The sequence below is a fragment of the Temnothorax americanus genome, unplaced genomic scaffold (genome assembly GCF_048541705.1).
Source record: "Temnothorax americanus isolate GAGA-0224 unplaced genomic scaffold, ASM4854170v1 Scaffold19, whole genome shotgun sequence".
NCBI lineage: Eukaryota > Metazoa > Arthropoda > Insecta > Hymenoptera > Formicidae > Temnothorax > Temnothorax americanus.
The window spans coordinates 2,340,598-2,356,283 of record NW_027509329.1 but is presented as its reverse complement, the minus strand read 5'-3'; the positions used below and the strand labels follow the sequence as shown (position 1 = coordinate 2,356,283).

The following is a 15,686-nucleotide window of genomic DNA, read 5'->3' as shown; positions in this document are numbered from 1 at the left end:
GGGATGTTGTATAATGTTTGTCACTGTTTGTTTTCAATTACCTCATGACGGACTGTTACTTGACTAACTGGGTCCGCGAGAGGACCACCTTAATGCATATCAATACTACCTTCGGCTGTTTCTGCAGTTTCGACGGTTTGCATTTTGCTCTTAGCAAAAAGCAAGAAGCAAGAAACGCTTTTTATATTTACAAAACGCGTGAACGTGAAATTATTAAGTGTACCAATGCTTTTATTATTGCCACAGTCAAAAGTCAAAATGCACGCTACATTTCCCCCTTCTTCCCCTCTACATGTTTATATACCTTTATACTTTATATTGTCAGATAAGAAGTAAGAACTAAAAAAAAAAAAAAAAACAACCATGTCACACATCAATGTGCAAACGTTAGGAAAGAAAAATACACAATAACATGTAGTGTTTTTATTTCCGCAATTAATTTTAAATTGTTTTGCTTTAATTTCTTGGTTATTCGTATTTACAAACAAATCTGTTGAGCGCAAATCTATTCAAATCTGCCTGATCTTGGTAGTCGACAACAACCGATTTGAGTGTTAGTTGAGATTGATGTCTCGAAGAAGTAACACGACAGAAGTAACACAAGAATTTATATATATATATATATATCTCTCTCTCTCTCATTTGTTAAAACTTTTAAATAACTAAAACAAAAGATGGTGTGTGAAACGGTGTGTACGACAGTTAATACAATATTGTGTTGTACACAAAAGTACAAAAGAGCTGAAGATGTTGATATAAAAATCGGAAATATTCAGAGCAAAACATCAGAAGGTATTAATCATTCTATATACTTTGCTGTTTCTATCTATTTTATTTTATTTTATTTCTATCTAATTATTCTATTGTTGATATAATCTTGATTTCTCGTAAGCAATTTGCGTACAATTATATATATATATATATATAGTCGATAGTTTATATTATATATATAATTATATAATTTAAATTTTATTATAAGGCAAAAATATATTACTATATATACTACATAAATTACATTTATAATAAGAATTTTAAGAAAGAAGAACATTCTAATACTACAGATATAGTAAAAATTATAATCGAACCAGAGAAAAATGCTTCGATCAAACCGTGTATTTCTCAAGCGTACGTATCTCAAAAACCGAACAGCGAGAGTTTGAAGAGGAGGTCACAAAATATTGTTTCAACAGATAATTCTGAAATACTTGGCAAATATAATATAAGGTTAGAGATGTTATGTAACAAAATTATAGCAACTTTTTAACTATATGGGATTATTTTGCAAAATTGATTGATTAATTTCCTTCTACATGAGTATAAGAGTTTTTATATATTTCAAAAATATATTAAAACAATAAATCTCTAAACAATTTTTGTTAATAGATTTGCGAAATGTAAATGCGGACAGCAGGAGCAGCAAAATTCATCAGAAGATGAAATCAAGCTGCAAGTGATGATTGTTACAGATAAACATTATTGTGGCAATTTATCTGAGGTCGATGAGCCGCACAGGCATAATGTACCTAAGATCGATATTCAGAATCCATCAAAAGTAACAGCCAAAGTTTCACAATCGAGAAGATTGCCACAGCCCGAGTTACTTGTGACGAGTTCTAATACCAGAAATTCGCAATGCAGGTTGGATTACAGTTTAATTTTATTAATTTTTCCGTAACACGATTAATTTTATTTAGTACTGAATAAAATCGAATTTACAAATAATGTTCAGACATATTTTCTAACATGTTCTTTAAGAATATTACAATCTTATATTTAATAATTTCTAACGTGCAACATATTTTTGTTATTAGAGCTGGTAATTCGACTACATCGACATCGTACTTACCAATTAAAGAACAGGAATTACATCGAAAAAAACAGGACAGGATAAATAGTTATCCGTTAACATCAACAAAAGTAGATAGAACAAAAAAGTCATCTAAACGATCATTTATTCATTTATCAAAATATATTACAAGAATATTTAGACATTCTGCCCCCGAAATTAAAATAAAAGTTAATTGACCGAAAAAAGATAATTGACCTACTTAAACGAACGATTTAAACAGCGTTTCTTTTAAGAGAAGGTATTGCATAAATAAAAATTTATATAACAGACAAATATAAGTGATGATATCGTAATCATGACTCTTTAAAATTGAATTGTCTAATTCAATTTCAAATAATTAATTTTGCAATCTTTCTTGTACTCTATACGTGCATTTAAATTTGTCTGCACTTTTTTTCGACAGAATGTCTAAATCTATAACAGAATATTATATTTTTATGCATCCCAATTTGATGTGCTAATAGACAAATATAATTTCTAATAAAATATAATTCCTGTTATATATCAATTTACAAGATAGCATCATTATAATCATTATTTAGAAAGTTATAATTTATTATTACAGTATAACGTCTAACGTGTTAAGAATATAGATAATGTTTGTATACAAATAATATTAGGCATCATGACCAAAATCGTTCTGCTTTCAAATATTTGGCTAGGTTCGCTTAGCGAAATATAGTTTATTACTGTCACTTGTTCCTTCAAACAGTGTTCGCCACATCAGCGATCACCACATTATACTAAAGTGAAATTGTCATTTACGAATAGCGATAGTGAAATGGCGATTTGGAGTTTGAGTAAAACAATAGCTTGTGGTACAGCGATAGCAACTGCTGCTTTAATTTATTATATTACTATATTGCATAATCGAAGTGATAAGAAGAAAATGGACAGTAAGTTAGAATATGTGTTTATCTAATTGAAACTCCCTTTCGCTGATTCGCCGTTGATTTGAAGTATTCGCCGAATAGTATGTAACATAGATGAGAAAATCAATTGTAAACACAACAACTAATTATAATATTTAGAGGCTGATAACAATAAAACTTTTGAAATTAAAAAAATTAATACATCTTCACCTAATGTACATAATGAGAGGCATAGTTTTGGTAAAAATTCAACTAGTCAAAGTAATATGTCAGTGTTATCAAAAGTCAGACAAGTTGTTTCCCCTCTGTCAAAACAGAGTACGTCTAATAATCCAATAAAACCGCCACGCAGCAAAAGATTGTACCAGATACAATCAAAAGCTTTAGAATATTATAATTAAATTATGCAAAACAGTGCCAAGTAAGATATCGGTTAAATCATTATCAATTTCAATTCACAATTATTATTTCTAATTTGTAATTAATTTTTAATTCGTAGTTAATTATTTTTAATAATTATTTCTTTTAAATACAGTAAGAATTATCAACTCGAGTTTACTTGTCCAGTTTTCTGATAATTAATTACACTGTAAAATATTTATAACAATGACGAATTGTAATGAAATTAAATATGAAAAATGTTTCTCTTATTAGAATTTTTGAATAAGCAATAACGATAGAGTAAATTACAGATTCTTTACACACGATGAATCAAAATTATTCTAAATAATTCTAACTTCATCTTTTGAATATGAATTTGGCAATCTCAAGATAACTTGAATCGTCCAGTAGCTATTCATATTAATAATTCAGTAGACTCAACAAATAATAAAATCCAAATAAAAGTTTTTAAAAAATCGATAAAACTATTGACGTTAAATATAAAGACATTATATACTTCTGATAATCCTTCTTCTAACAACAGGTAAGATTCCCTTTTTAATTTTTATATAAATTTAGAGTTACACATGGTAAGAGGATAAATAAAATTCACTATTAATGTAAATTATAAAAATAAAATAAAGTTTATACACGTACATAAATCATTGAACATACGCAAAACTCTAAATTGTATGCTATTTTATCTTAAAAAAAAAGAGTTTCTTGATATTATAAAAAGAATATGTATTGAGAACAGTTTCTCTAATTCATATATATGAGTTCCATAATTTTTGCATATAATTCATTCACAACTTATTTAAAACTTTGAAGTATTTTAATGTCTTTCTTACGTAAATGATTATTTAAATTGCACTTATTTCGTGATTTATTAAGATTTCATTGAAACTATCATTATTACATTTGTCTGCCAGTTTGGTTATAATCAGCCAGAAAAATGAACCCAAGGAAATCGATATCACGATTTCATCATTCAATCGTCGACGCATTGTGGAGCGCATTATGACATTACATGGAGATCGATTAACAAATGCACACCAAAATAAATTTACAAAGGAAATATAGAAAGAAATAATATAACTGTTATAGTCAATGCTTTTATGTAAAAATAAAAACAGCAACCGTGAGAAGCATGATACAACATTTTTTAAAGATTCTTCATATTTGGAAGTGCGAGTACATGTCTTTCATTTAAAGGAAAATGAATGAATTGTTTAATTATGCTAATATTTGTTTTTACACATATTGGCAAAAAATTTCTTTTTTTCATGTAGAGGGAGAAAGAAAGGGCGGGAAGAAAAGAGAAAAAGAGAGAGTGAGAGGGAGGGAGAGATATAGAGGGGGAGAGAGGAGAGAACACGTAAAACGCAATGATCGCAAATATATTATAGTTTTTAATAATAGATGTAATATTATTATATATTTGAAATTTATCTGTAATATCATTTATCGAAATAGCACTAATTTGCAGAATCTTTGTATTTCAAAATGTTATTTGTGTTATATTTATTATTTGTACTTTAATATGTTAATACCTTCTCTTATATTCATAATATACAAATTTTTTAAAACATTCCAATATGTGCCTATCCTCATCGAGAAATAATGTTTTTGCAAATTTGTATGTATATTATATTGTTTAGATAATTTTTATTACCGTTGTATTTATATTTTATACTTATTTTCGTGATATTTTTAAATATTATCGTTATGTGTATGTTGAAACTTCTAGATCATTCTTTTTACATATATCGCAGAATATATATTTATAATTTACACGTGTTTATGGAAAAATTTCAATCGTGATCGCAAAGTTTTAATAAATATATATTCAGAAATAAAAGCAGATATTTTAAATATCGCTTTATTATGTAATTGTAATAGATTTTTTCGCATTAAATGCAAACAAATACATATGTAATTATAAATATTCTTTTGTCATGCAACTGGCCAATTGTTTCAAAAATATTATTGTAAAATATCTTTTTACATATATACTAAAGTTTTTGTGTTATATATAAAATTAAAATATAATTAACTAATTGTAAGTTATACAAGCTATTGTTTCATTCTTATATATCTTTCTTTCAGCGCGATTCCCTCTCTTTCTCTCAAACTGCAAAAAAACCAATTTTTCCGATATAGATATTTTTATGCGCTATCGCGTTAATGTTTGAAATATTATACATATATATATTATATTATTATTATAAAATTAAATATGCGAATATATATATTTTGGATGATCTTTTATTGCATATTTTAATGATAGAGTGTTTTATCATATTTATCTAAAAAAATAAAAAAATATGTGGAGATTAATTTTAATAATATAGTAATATATATGTGCAAAATGCTTAAATTCATCATCTAAAATATAGAAATGTGTTATTTATAGTATGCGTCTAATATAACATTTAGTAAAATTAATTTTTTATCTTCGTCGACTTTTTTATAGAATAAAACTATTAAAATTTTGGGCACTAAAAAATAGAATGTTTAATTTACGTGCGATAATATTTTCAATATAAACTGCGTAAAGATTTTAAAAAGAGATGTGAGGTGGTTGTGTAGACGACATTTGTGATATAATTTTTATTTACGCATTCGATATTAATGTCCCACCGATTGACATTGATAATCTATCACTAATTGCCGAGTTTATTCATGAGACTCGTTAAATGCGACGTGGACAGCATTAAATAGCTTGAAATGCGTAACAAATATCTGCTAAATTACACAATATTATCTAACCGATAAAATTATACAAAAACGAAACATGTTTTTTTATCTAGATACTTTATATATTTTGTTAATTTGCTTTAATGTGTATTTTTATTTGATAGAATTGTGGTAAATATTTGCATCGTTTCATGCAGAACATATGTTTATCGCACATGTAATAATATTGCGGCAATGGTAAAATAATTGTTTTCACATCCTATTGTCTAAATTTTGCAAAAAATATTAATGGTATATTTATCTTATTCAACATCACACGTGTAACAAAATTGTAAGATAAGTTACGAATGTAATTATAACTGAGTAAATACATAATCATCATATAAGTCGAAAAAATCAGAATTATGCATTACAAAGTTATTTGACTTTCAACGCGAACGAAAAAAGATAAATTTTTAGCGTAATTGTAAAATATAAGGCAAAATGTATACTTAAAATTAAGTGTGCTAAATATATATATTTTAATATACTTACTAGATTTTTTGTACTTTATATTTAATTAGTTTTGTAATAACGCTTAACCTTGCAATTATTAAGCGTTATTTACAACTTTATAATCCTAAGATTATAATTTTCATTATTTTCTGGCGTTTCTACCAGTTATATCTTTCGGCTTATACGTATAATTATATCGATATATCCAGAGAAATGTATGCTTGTATGAGAAAATAAGAAACTAAAGATACAAGATACATGATAATATATATTAGTGTTTTTTTTTTGGTTTTGTGTGTTGGTTTTGTGGACTTTCCAAGGACAATTATACTAAGGAACCGACATTTTTTTTCCATCCAATTGCGGTTACCTATTTCGTGCAACTTCTTGTTCTGATTCATAAGCGATCGTGAATTCGTTGAAGCCGCGAAATTATTAGTCTTAACGTGATGAAGGAATTATTTCCCGTTGACTCGAGGCCGTTTGAGAAAAAAATCTCATTCTTTTCACGGCAATGTTCGTCAATTTTCCTCTTGCAATCTGGTAACGAGTGTAGGAAATTGTCGGTGCCAACATATGTGACACTGTTTACATTTACGAGCATCTGTCACAGTCTCGAAGTGGTGCCGAGAACCGAGAACCGAGAACGTGATTTATTCGCGATTGAGCTATACGAGATTATAAATACGAAAATTGTCGAGACGTCGATCTGCAGATCGGGCATGCCAATTAATCGATATTAAGTAAATATATTTGTCGCACGTAACAAAGACACGTAACAATTCGATTGGAAAAGCGTATAATTCAGTGAAATCCGTTATGACGTTATACGACATAACGCGAATGTAGGTCTGGGCTGACTACGAGTTCGCATTAATATGGCAACGCAATTATGACGTCATACATATTTTCTGATCGAGTGCTTAAATCGTGAAGATCATCGAGACAATTTTTAAGATTACATCAAGATTAAAATAGTACAATATTCAAGAGGTAGTAGTAGTAGTAGTAGATAGTAATAATAATATTTCTGTGTTTCTTTTTTAATCAATTTAAAGATTCACTTAGCATCCGATTATACATATATTGCGTGCGATAATGGGTTTTAAAAAAGTATAAACAATAAAAAATAATAAATAAATTCTTTTTATCCGCTATCTATAATTATTTTGGTATCTGTTTCTCCGCTACGATCTTCTTTTTCTTATTTGCTCCGTATTTTTTTTTACAAAATTTTTAGAAGTGGATGTACAGACGGCGTCATTAATGCTTTCCTAGCTGTGTTCTGGGGATTTCTATAGTGCACGTCACATGTACTATGCCTTCAGGTAAAAGGCATAGTCATACAACCACGTCATTAATGACGCCGTCGTACAAAATCATCACATTTTCATATATGTCCAAAAACAAAATAACATCTGACTTGCGAATCAGAAATGATCTATCGGCCGATTGAAGTGACTGCATGATCGTGATAGACGTATAGTATCGAACGCTTCGGTTAATGAATTATGTATATGCACTGGCTTGTGCTTAAAGTGCGACTGTCATGCACAACGCGCTCGTCGTTGCTGCGCACGATTTGCATATTGCGGGTTCGCGAGTAATTAACGATCGGCGCTTTACATAATGAATCGATTCCCGGCGATAAGGATGTCCGTTCGTTAGTGTGTGATTTATCGCACATGCGCACGTATGTACCCCCGTTAGTTGGCGCGCGCGGTATTTCCTTTTTCCTTCTCAGATGACGACGCACATGACGTCCACGTCCACGTCCACGTCCGTTGATCGTGGGTGTGAATCGGCGTGTGGCCTGCTGCGGCCGTGCGGCAGGCGGGCCCCTCGCAGACCTTGGATTATCTCTCGTTTTGAATTAGCACTCGATCTGCTGCTATAAATGTGAGTCTTGTGGATACGTCAACAAAGCTGGAAGAACTCGCTACAAAAGTACAGACTCTTCGACGGCGTAACCGGTATATAGTCGACTCGCGATAGAGAATAAACAAACTTTTTAAAGGAAACCTGATGCCCGTTTAATCTATCATAACTTTATTCCTATTAGTATTGGGCCTTTATAATTTTAAAAGTTTATGACTGAGAAAAAATAAACCAGAGAAAACTTAAAAAAGCTGATAAAAGATCATAAAAATAAACTCAAAATTAACATAATTTTATCATAGATTCACATTTCCACTGGTATTGAAAGTATTTGTTCGTATAATGTACAATATACACTGCAAATCCAAGTGTGTTATTTTAGCCGAAAAGCTCTTTTCTTATTACGTTTCTTGCCGTTTTAAATCACGTCATTTAACACGATTCAACATATTAATTTTTAATTTAATACGATTAAACGTGTTAAATGATGTAATTTAACATAAAGAAACACGTAAAAAGAGCTTTTGTTTAATGTGTCATTTTTAGACATTTATGCATGTAAAAATAACGCACTTGGATCTGCAGTGTATATTTAGAAATGCGATTTGTCCTCTGTAACTATGTTGACCTAACGTGAAAATGATAATTATGACTTGTTATTGCGACTGTGCTATGTTTAGCCAGACAACTAACAACGGATGACAACAGCTTATTTTGTTGCATTATTTTATATTAACTTTAATTGTAACTGCGCAATGACTTACAATTAGTTGTTGTCTGTACATCATGTTTACCCGCGATAAAAATACCCAGACGTCAATTTTATCTATATGAGTTCTTGTAAATTCCCTTGTATTTCAACTTCTGTGGAAGGAATAGAAAGAATAGAGACATATTTGGATTCGTTATAGCATGTACGGTCATTATGATTAGGTTGAGATCGAGAATTCCAAAGATTTCAATTTTAGCTACGGCCGGACGACTTTCGCTCGTTAAAGGAAAATCCCGTTTTTTCTTTTCCTTCACGATAAATCGGGCGGTCACCTCGGGTTAATGACGTAACGACATACCAACCATAATTGTACTGTACTGCATGATATCCGCATTTAGCATTACGGATACCTGGAAGCTTCTCCACTTATGAAGAACAAAAAAACTTAGTAGCTGATATAAAATTAAGCTTTTTTTATTTTTTTTTAACCAGTTAATAGATATAATAAAATAGAAAAATTCCATGTATCGTTGATTTATTAGAAAATTAACCATTCTTTACCGCTAGTTAAAGTCGCATCGTTATGTTAAAGGAATCTCTAATGTTGATCGATTCCGGACTTTCCCTCGACGCAGTACCTTGAAATCTAATACGTGGCACGTACAGAAGAATCGAGTTGTCGATTAAAGATACGTTGGTGATTTCTCCCGTGTAACCCCACAACAATGTGCATCATCGATCATTGATGTTACATGCAAGCGATACTTATTGTATTCGATTCTAATAACAATGAAGAACAATCGCGAGAAAAGGAAACCCGGAGATAAACTCTAAAGATAGACGCAATTAATCCGTTTTAAATAATTGTGCACAATTCACACACACAAAAAGTATATATTGTTTTAATATAAAAAAATTTTTATGACTACAATTTAAGATCCTTGTCTAATTGACTATAATATTAAAATAAATCTGTTAATTTTTATATTTCTAAAGTTCTCAATAATACTTTCATTAAAAAAAAAAAAAATAAATATAGAATATTTTTAATGTTTATTATATCAAAACAAATATTTCTTATTAGATCATTTCGGAACAGGAAAGTTTTGTTGTGCGTGATAATGATAGTCGTTCGATGCTACTTGTGGAACTGCCGATTTAATAGCTATCTATATCGAATCATATCAAGTCGCAAATTAATTTTTATGATTCCATCTGAACGCGTCTGCAACATATTTATGAAACGTCGCGCAACAATGAGTGCGCGCGTATACAGAGAATGGAAAAGATCGTAGTACGGTTCTGATATCGCGCTTGATCTTGGACTATGAAATGTATTCCACCGATTGCAAAAAAAAAAAAACTCACCGGATCGGCAAGGGAAACCGTGGGTTTTACCTGATTTTACTCGGTATCGAAACTACATCGCGCGCACTCGCTTCCTCAAGCGATCGCATTTTGATGGAGAACCTTGGCGAGTCTCGTATTATAGAATTGGAACGACAGTATACAAAGAATGCAATTATACGTCAGCACAAATTACCGGTTTCCCGATACCCTTGCTGATCTCTTTTCCAACCGATAGTTATCTATTTGTCACATTTGAAACCTTAAAGCTTGAAATTTTAATCCATCTTGGATTGTATAAATTGAATAAATTGAGATATGTATATTATTTACATATATTTTTAACATAAAAAATTGTCGAAAATAATTTATATTCTATTACGTTATGTAATTGAAATTTTTTAGTAGGTCTTATTTTTTATATAATGTAGAAGAACTTATTATATAGATCCGATTTTAGAACAAAATGCATGCAATCGACATACTTTCCAAAATCAACGTGCCGCGAAATAACGCTGCAAATATTTCAATATTGCAAAAATAACCATCGCAAAATATAGATAGACCGTAGGTATATTCGTCTTCGCATAGACGTAAATACCACGAGCATTGATCCTTAAGCCAATTTTAATCTTCCCAGCTTTTTAATAGATTCGCCTATTAAAGGAAAGATAATTTGAATTCGCTTTTAAATGGTGAGAATAGATTTGAAACAAAGAGGAGAAAAATAACAACTATGATCAGAGTTAGAAAAGAGGATATGCTGGAAGATTGTGTTCGGCGATCTTCACCTATAATTGGCTATATAATTAAAATTATAAGTACGTGAGAGAGAATAATATATTCTCTATTAGAATATTAAATAAGTGAAATATAGTTTTACTTAACATAAAAAGCATTATCTAACATATATTAATCGCGACATTAATATCAGATATAATCGATCGCGTTTATAGTCCTCTATATATATATATATTAACAATTTTTTTCCGCAAGAAACCGGAACTGTCGCAAACGTCCATTGTTGCGTGCATCCAAAATAATTATAATAATTGAAGATTGATTTGCATCTCGCGTTGTCTACGGTTTCACTCGAGATTCGCAAGGCCGCCAAGCACACATATCACGCATGAATCGTTATATCATGATCATTGTGCATATATACGTACCAACTTGTTATATTGTTGCGTGACTGTAATTCATTTTGTCACTATCACTATGCACATTTAAAAAATCCTAGAGTTCGATAAAATAATTCCAATTAAACAAGATAAACAAGATAAATAGAACTGTATCTGTAATTGACCGGCTCTAATTGATCCGAGCAAATTATTCCAGCAGTCTGGGCAGTCAAACCAGATTTGCATTTGCGTCATGCTCTTGTTAAATGTTCGTTACTAATTATTTACGTATTACCTCCTTTTGCCGTTGCGATTTACGTGTTTTGTTTATAAAAATAAACACAATTCCGTAAATCGTTCTTAATTGTTGCGAAGTAACGTATGCTTGCAAACCCCCCGGGGAGCAATGATATTAATAAAATAATAATCAGAAGCAATTGGATTTCTTTGTCTCTGAATCAAGATTCGATATAATCACTTTTATTACTAAATTTTCGCTCCAAATAAATTGTTATCTATAAAGATCGAGCGTTACAGTTACCGAGTGTGTCTAACCAGTCTACTTGTATTCTTATGAAGTAATAAACTAGTCTTAATTATGTTAAGTGTTTTATATATATAAGTATCCGTAAGCTATCGTCGCATTTTATATGTGTAAACTGTTATATTTTAGTACATAAATTGAAAAATTCTAAAATAATAATTTTAATTAATTCTCGCACAATGAACGCATTTATATACTCAGCGCTTGTTTGACGCGTTAAAGATTATTATTTCACCCCGAAGAAGTGACACGATTTAATTAAACCCGTTTGAGTTCGTTATAAACACCAGGATTTTACGGTGAACGATGGGAGGAAATGGCAATGACTGTCCCTGTATATCAGAAAACTCGGACGCGGCCACTTATCTAGAATAGGCGTCCCCTCTGCACGTAAAGCGATGATACTTCACAGCGAATCCGTGTGAGATATATCGGGTCTTAGCGAGGGTTTTCCGACCATAAAATGTGTCGCATTCCGCAAGCTCAACATACCACCCCACCGGAATTATTGTCGAATCACGGTAATGTTTCAAAGATGCATTACTATTTGAAGGAGTCTCATTCTGGCCAAATGGTACAAAAAGTATATCTAAAAATTATGCAGGTATAAATATAAGGCAGTACGGTCTGTGCGCGATAACTCGATAGTGTTAAGGAGCGATTCCTAATGTGTTCGAAAGCGACGAATGCCAGTAATCCGCAAGGACATCGCTCACACATATCCGATCACGTTCTCAGGCATGCTTGCGAATTAGACATGATCGAGGTGCGTCATTGTCGGTGTAATGACAAAGCTGGCACGCTTCGGTGACTTTTGACTGATTACGTGCGTAAAGAAATAATAGAATCTCTCCTTGGATGAACTTTCCTTGAACTCGTTGGGCCTCTTCACGCGACCAGGATGATCTATGATTTCTTTTATTATTACCGACTAATATTCGTTGTGTACGTAATGGTATTGCAATTTCAAAGTCTTGATGCATACAAACGATAAACCGATGATAACGAAATATAAAAAAAATATATAATTGTCCGTCAAAGAGAAAAGGAATGATGTAATTTTATTATTAGGAAATAAAATCTAATTTTAGTTTCTTATTTTTGTTAAAATTTTTCATGTAAGACAAATTATGATTCATTTTATGCATTTCATCTTGAACATCGGCGTCATGGACAATAGTTATTTCTAAGGTCAGATCGTTCCGATCGCAATCGCTAATGATTTGGCGGCGACTATTTATCATCTAGATAATCGATCACAAAATTAGCTGTATATCTTAGAAATATTTCTGCAGCATATCAGATGGGATGTCAGATCGCTAAAAAATTTTTTATCCAGAAGCGAATTGTATATATATATGTATATTAGTGACATTGATTTGAAACATACAAGTGAAAAAACTTCCTCGATGCCAGGTGTTCTTTCGAGGAGTTAATTGATCAAATACATCAGGTAAAGACGATTACCAAAAATAATCATTTGTAACAAACAAATGTATAACATGCAAATGTGATTATTTCGTGATTGATTAAATCAAATTTTATATATTAAAAGTGCTTTTTTTAACTGCATTTTCCATAACAATAAAAATATTATTACATTTAAAGTTATACTTTCGCTAATATAAGAGCCTTTAAATTATTTTACATTTATTTTTCTTATTATAAATCTTTTATTCTTTTTTACGATCTTTATATAATTTCAAACTTTAAGACAATATTACATACATGTAAAACTTAAACTTATTTAATTTAAATTGAGTTTATTATTAATTATGTCAATTAATGTGATAATAATTAATTATGTTGTATAATTTTTACAAGATGCATGCAGGTACGGGCAATAAACAGAAATTTCGATGTTATCGTAACATTGTAAGATTTTAACGGCGTAAGCTAGTCCAAACAAGGGGTCTGTAGATTGCTCTCGCTCGCGTAACCCGTTCACAGTACGAATCCTAAATACTCGATTGGTTATCTCGTTGAATCGCGCCGATACGCACAACCGCAGATCGCGGGTCATTCGTTCGCGAAAACTCGTCGTCGGTGTACACACTGGACTATAGCGAGCCCTCGTAATTATTAAAATCCTCTCAGTGGCCTGACAGAGTGTCTCTCGTGCTATTGGCACGCTCATTGTTGGCCCGTCACTCCCAGAGCGACTTGCCGCGTTATAGAGTCGAAGAGCTATATCGATCGCGCACGCGTGATTTCGTTCACGAAGACGTTTCCACAAACCGCGAAAATGTTTCCATTATTGTGATTTTCCATTCGTTCCGACACATTGGGGGGGGGGCCATTTGGTTTCAATAATATCTGCAAAATGGAGCTTCGAATTTAATTCAAGAATGTATCTTGCATTAAAAATTAAATATTCTCGTTCTATGTAAGTTATTTTCTTTTTATGTATATTGTCGAACGAGAAAATCCCTCCTAGAAATTTAAATTATTGTAGTTCTTAAAAAAATAGACAATTTATTGACTAGAGTTTAGATTTATAATTTCTAAAAACGTTCGCCTTTAACGTGTATTACGTTTTTATATTAAATATATACCTTACAAATATTACTGTTTTAATATTTATAAGGTATGTGTACAAACAGTAATATGTATAAGGTGTGTACTATTGAGTAAATATATATATATTTACTCAATATATATTTAATAAATAAAACTTTCCAGAAAATAAAAAACTTTTATTAATAAAAATAATATTATTTATATTTCAGATATTTTGGTATTTTGAAACAATGATATGCATTAATAACTGTAATAATATTTATAACACTATTTTAAGAGATTTGAAGACAGGATTCTTCTAACTATCGAGAGATATCATTCACCTTCTACATATATGTTCAAAGAAATGAAAGTGAATCATGAGACGGTACTCGTCCGCGCATATGATTATCGCATAAAATATAAATACAAGAGCGAATGTTTACAGAGGACTACACAGCTGTCAAGTGTACCGCGAAAGCGAAATAAAAAGCCACATAGAAAATGGCTATGCACAAGGAGATCCAGTTTATCTTTTGTACCCTTTTCCTTTGCACGGAGTCGCGAGCATGTGACAAATTAAATACACGCGTTGCATTGATCCTTTTCGAAGGATCTCTACAAAATATATATGATCCGCCAGAGATAAGGGCTGCGTTCGCTTTGGGTACTTTCGTGCTGAAAGCGTCACTCCATCTTTTTTCAACATGTAATGAGCAATGAAGATAGACTGACACTTTCAGCACGTAAGCGCCCAAAACGAACGCAGCCAAGGAGAACTATAGAGAAGGAACCGACCAGGCATCTCTGAACGTACGAACATACTTAAACGTAAGTGTTCCAGTTTGCCAAGATAAAATCTTTAAATTTCACGATATTTCACGAGCGTTGAGTGAGTTAATGAGATATAATAAGATTGCTTGCGGTATCGTGTATATATTTTAGGGATTTATCTCCGCGCCATTTCCCCGGTTACTGACCCATGGTCACTTCCTTTTAGCACCACAATTAACGACTATCACGAAAAGGTAAACTATAGACGATGACGTTGATAAAGAAGCGTTATTGAGGAATATAATCTCGCATCTTAGAGCAAAATCACTTGAATCGATTTAATGACTTCTAGGCTCAGCTTGTATCCAATGCAATTATATCGAATGTAGAAGTGTGTCTATAGCGTTTAATCATTTTTAACTAAGTAACGCTATATTACTGTGTATCTATATTACCGTATGAAATAACTGTAATTATTGTGCAATTAGCCAGAGTGATATAATCATCACTCACA

General features: G+C 31.2%; 1 protein-coding gene across 3 annotated transcripts; it reads left to right on the top strand.

Annotated features, from left to right (window-relative positions):
• The first annotated feature begins 532 nt into the window (after positions 1–532).
• LOC143896659 (uncharacterized) lies at positions 533–4,679 on the top strand. Of its 3 annotated transcripts, none has more exons than XR_013256724.1 (6): positions 533–792; positions 1,089–1,224; positions 1,384–1,638; positions 1,812–3,142; positions 3,414–3,646; positions 4,035–4,679. XR_013256724.1 is itself a non-coding variant. In XM_077404627.1 (4 exons), exons 1-4 carry the CDS (start codon positions 675–677, stop codon positions 2,023–2,025), a joined length of 750 nt encoding a protein of 249 aa, XP_077260753.1. In that variant the 5' UTR covers positions 546–674; the 3' UTR covers positions 2,026–3,284. The 3 variants fall into 3 exon arrangements, 1 of the variants encoding a protein (XP_077260753.1); XR_013256723.1 differs by having other exon boundaries at positions 546–792; positions 1,062–1,224; positions 4,035–4,659; XM_077404627.1 differs by lacking the exons at positions 3,414–3,646; positions 4,035–4,679 and having other exon boundaries at positions 546–792; positions 1,062–1,224; positions 1,812–3,284.
• The last annotated feature ends 11,007 nt before the right edge of the window (positions 4,680–15,686 follow it).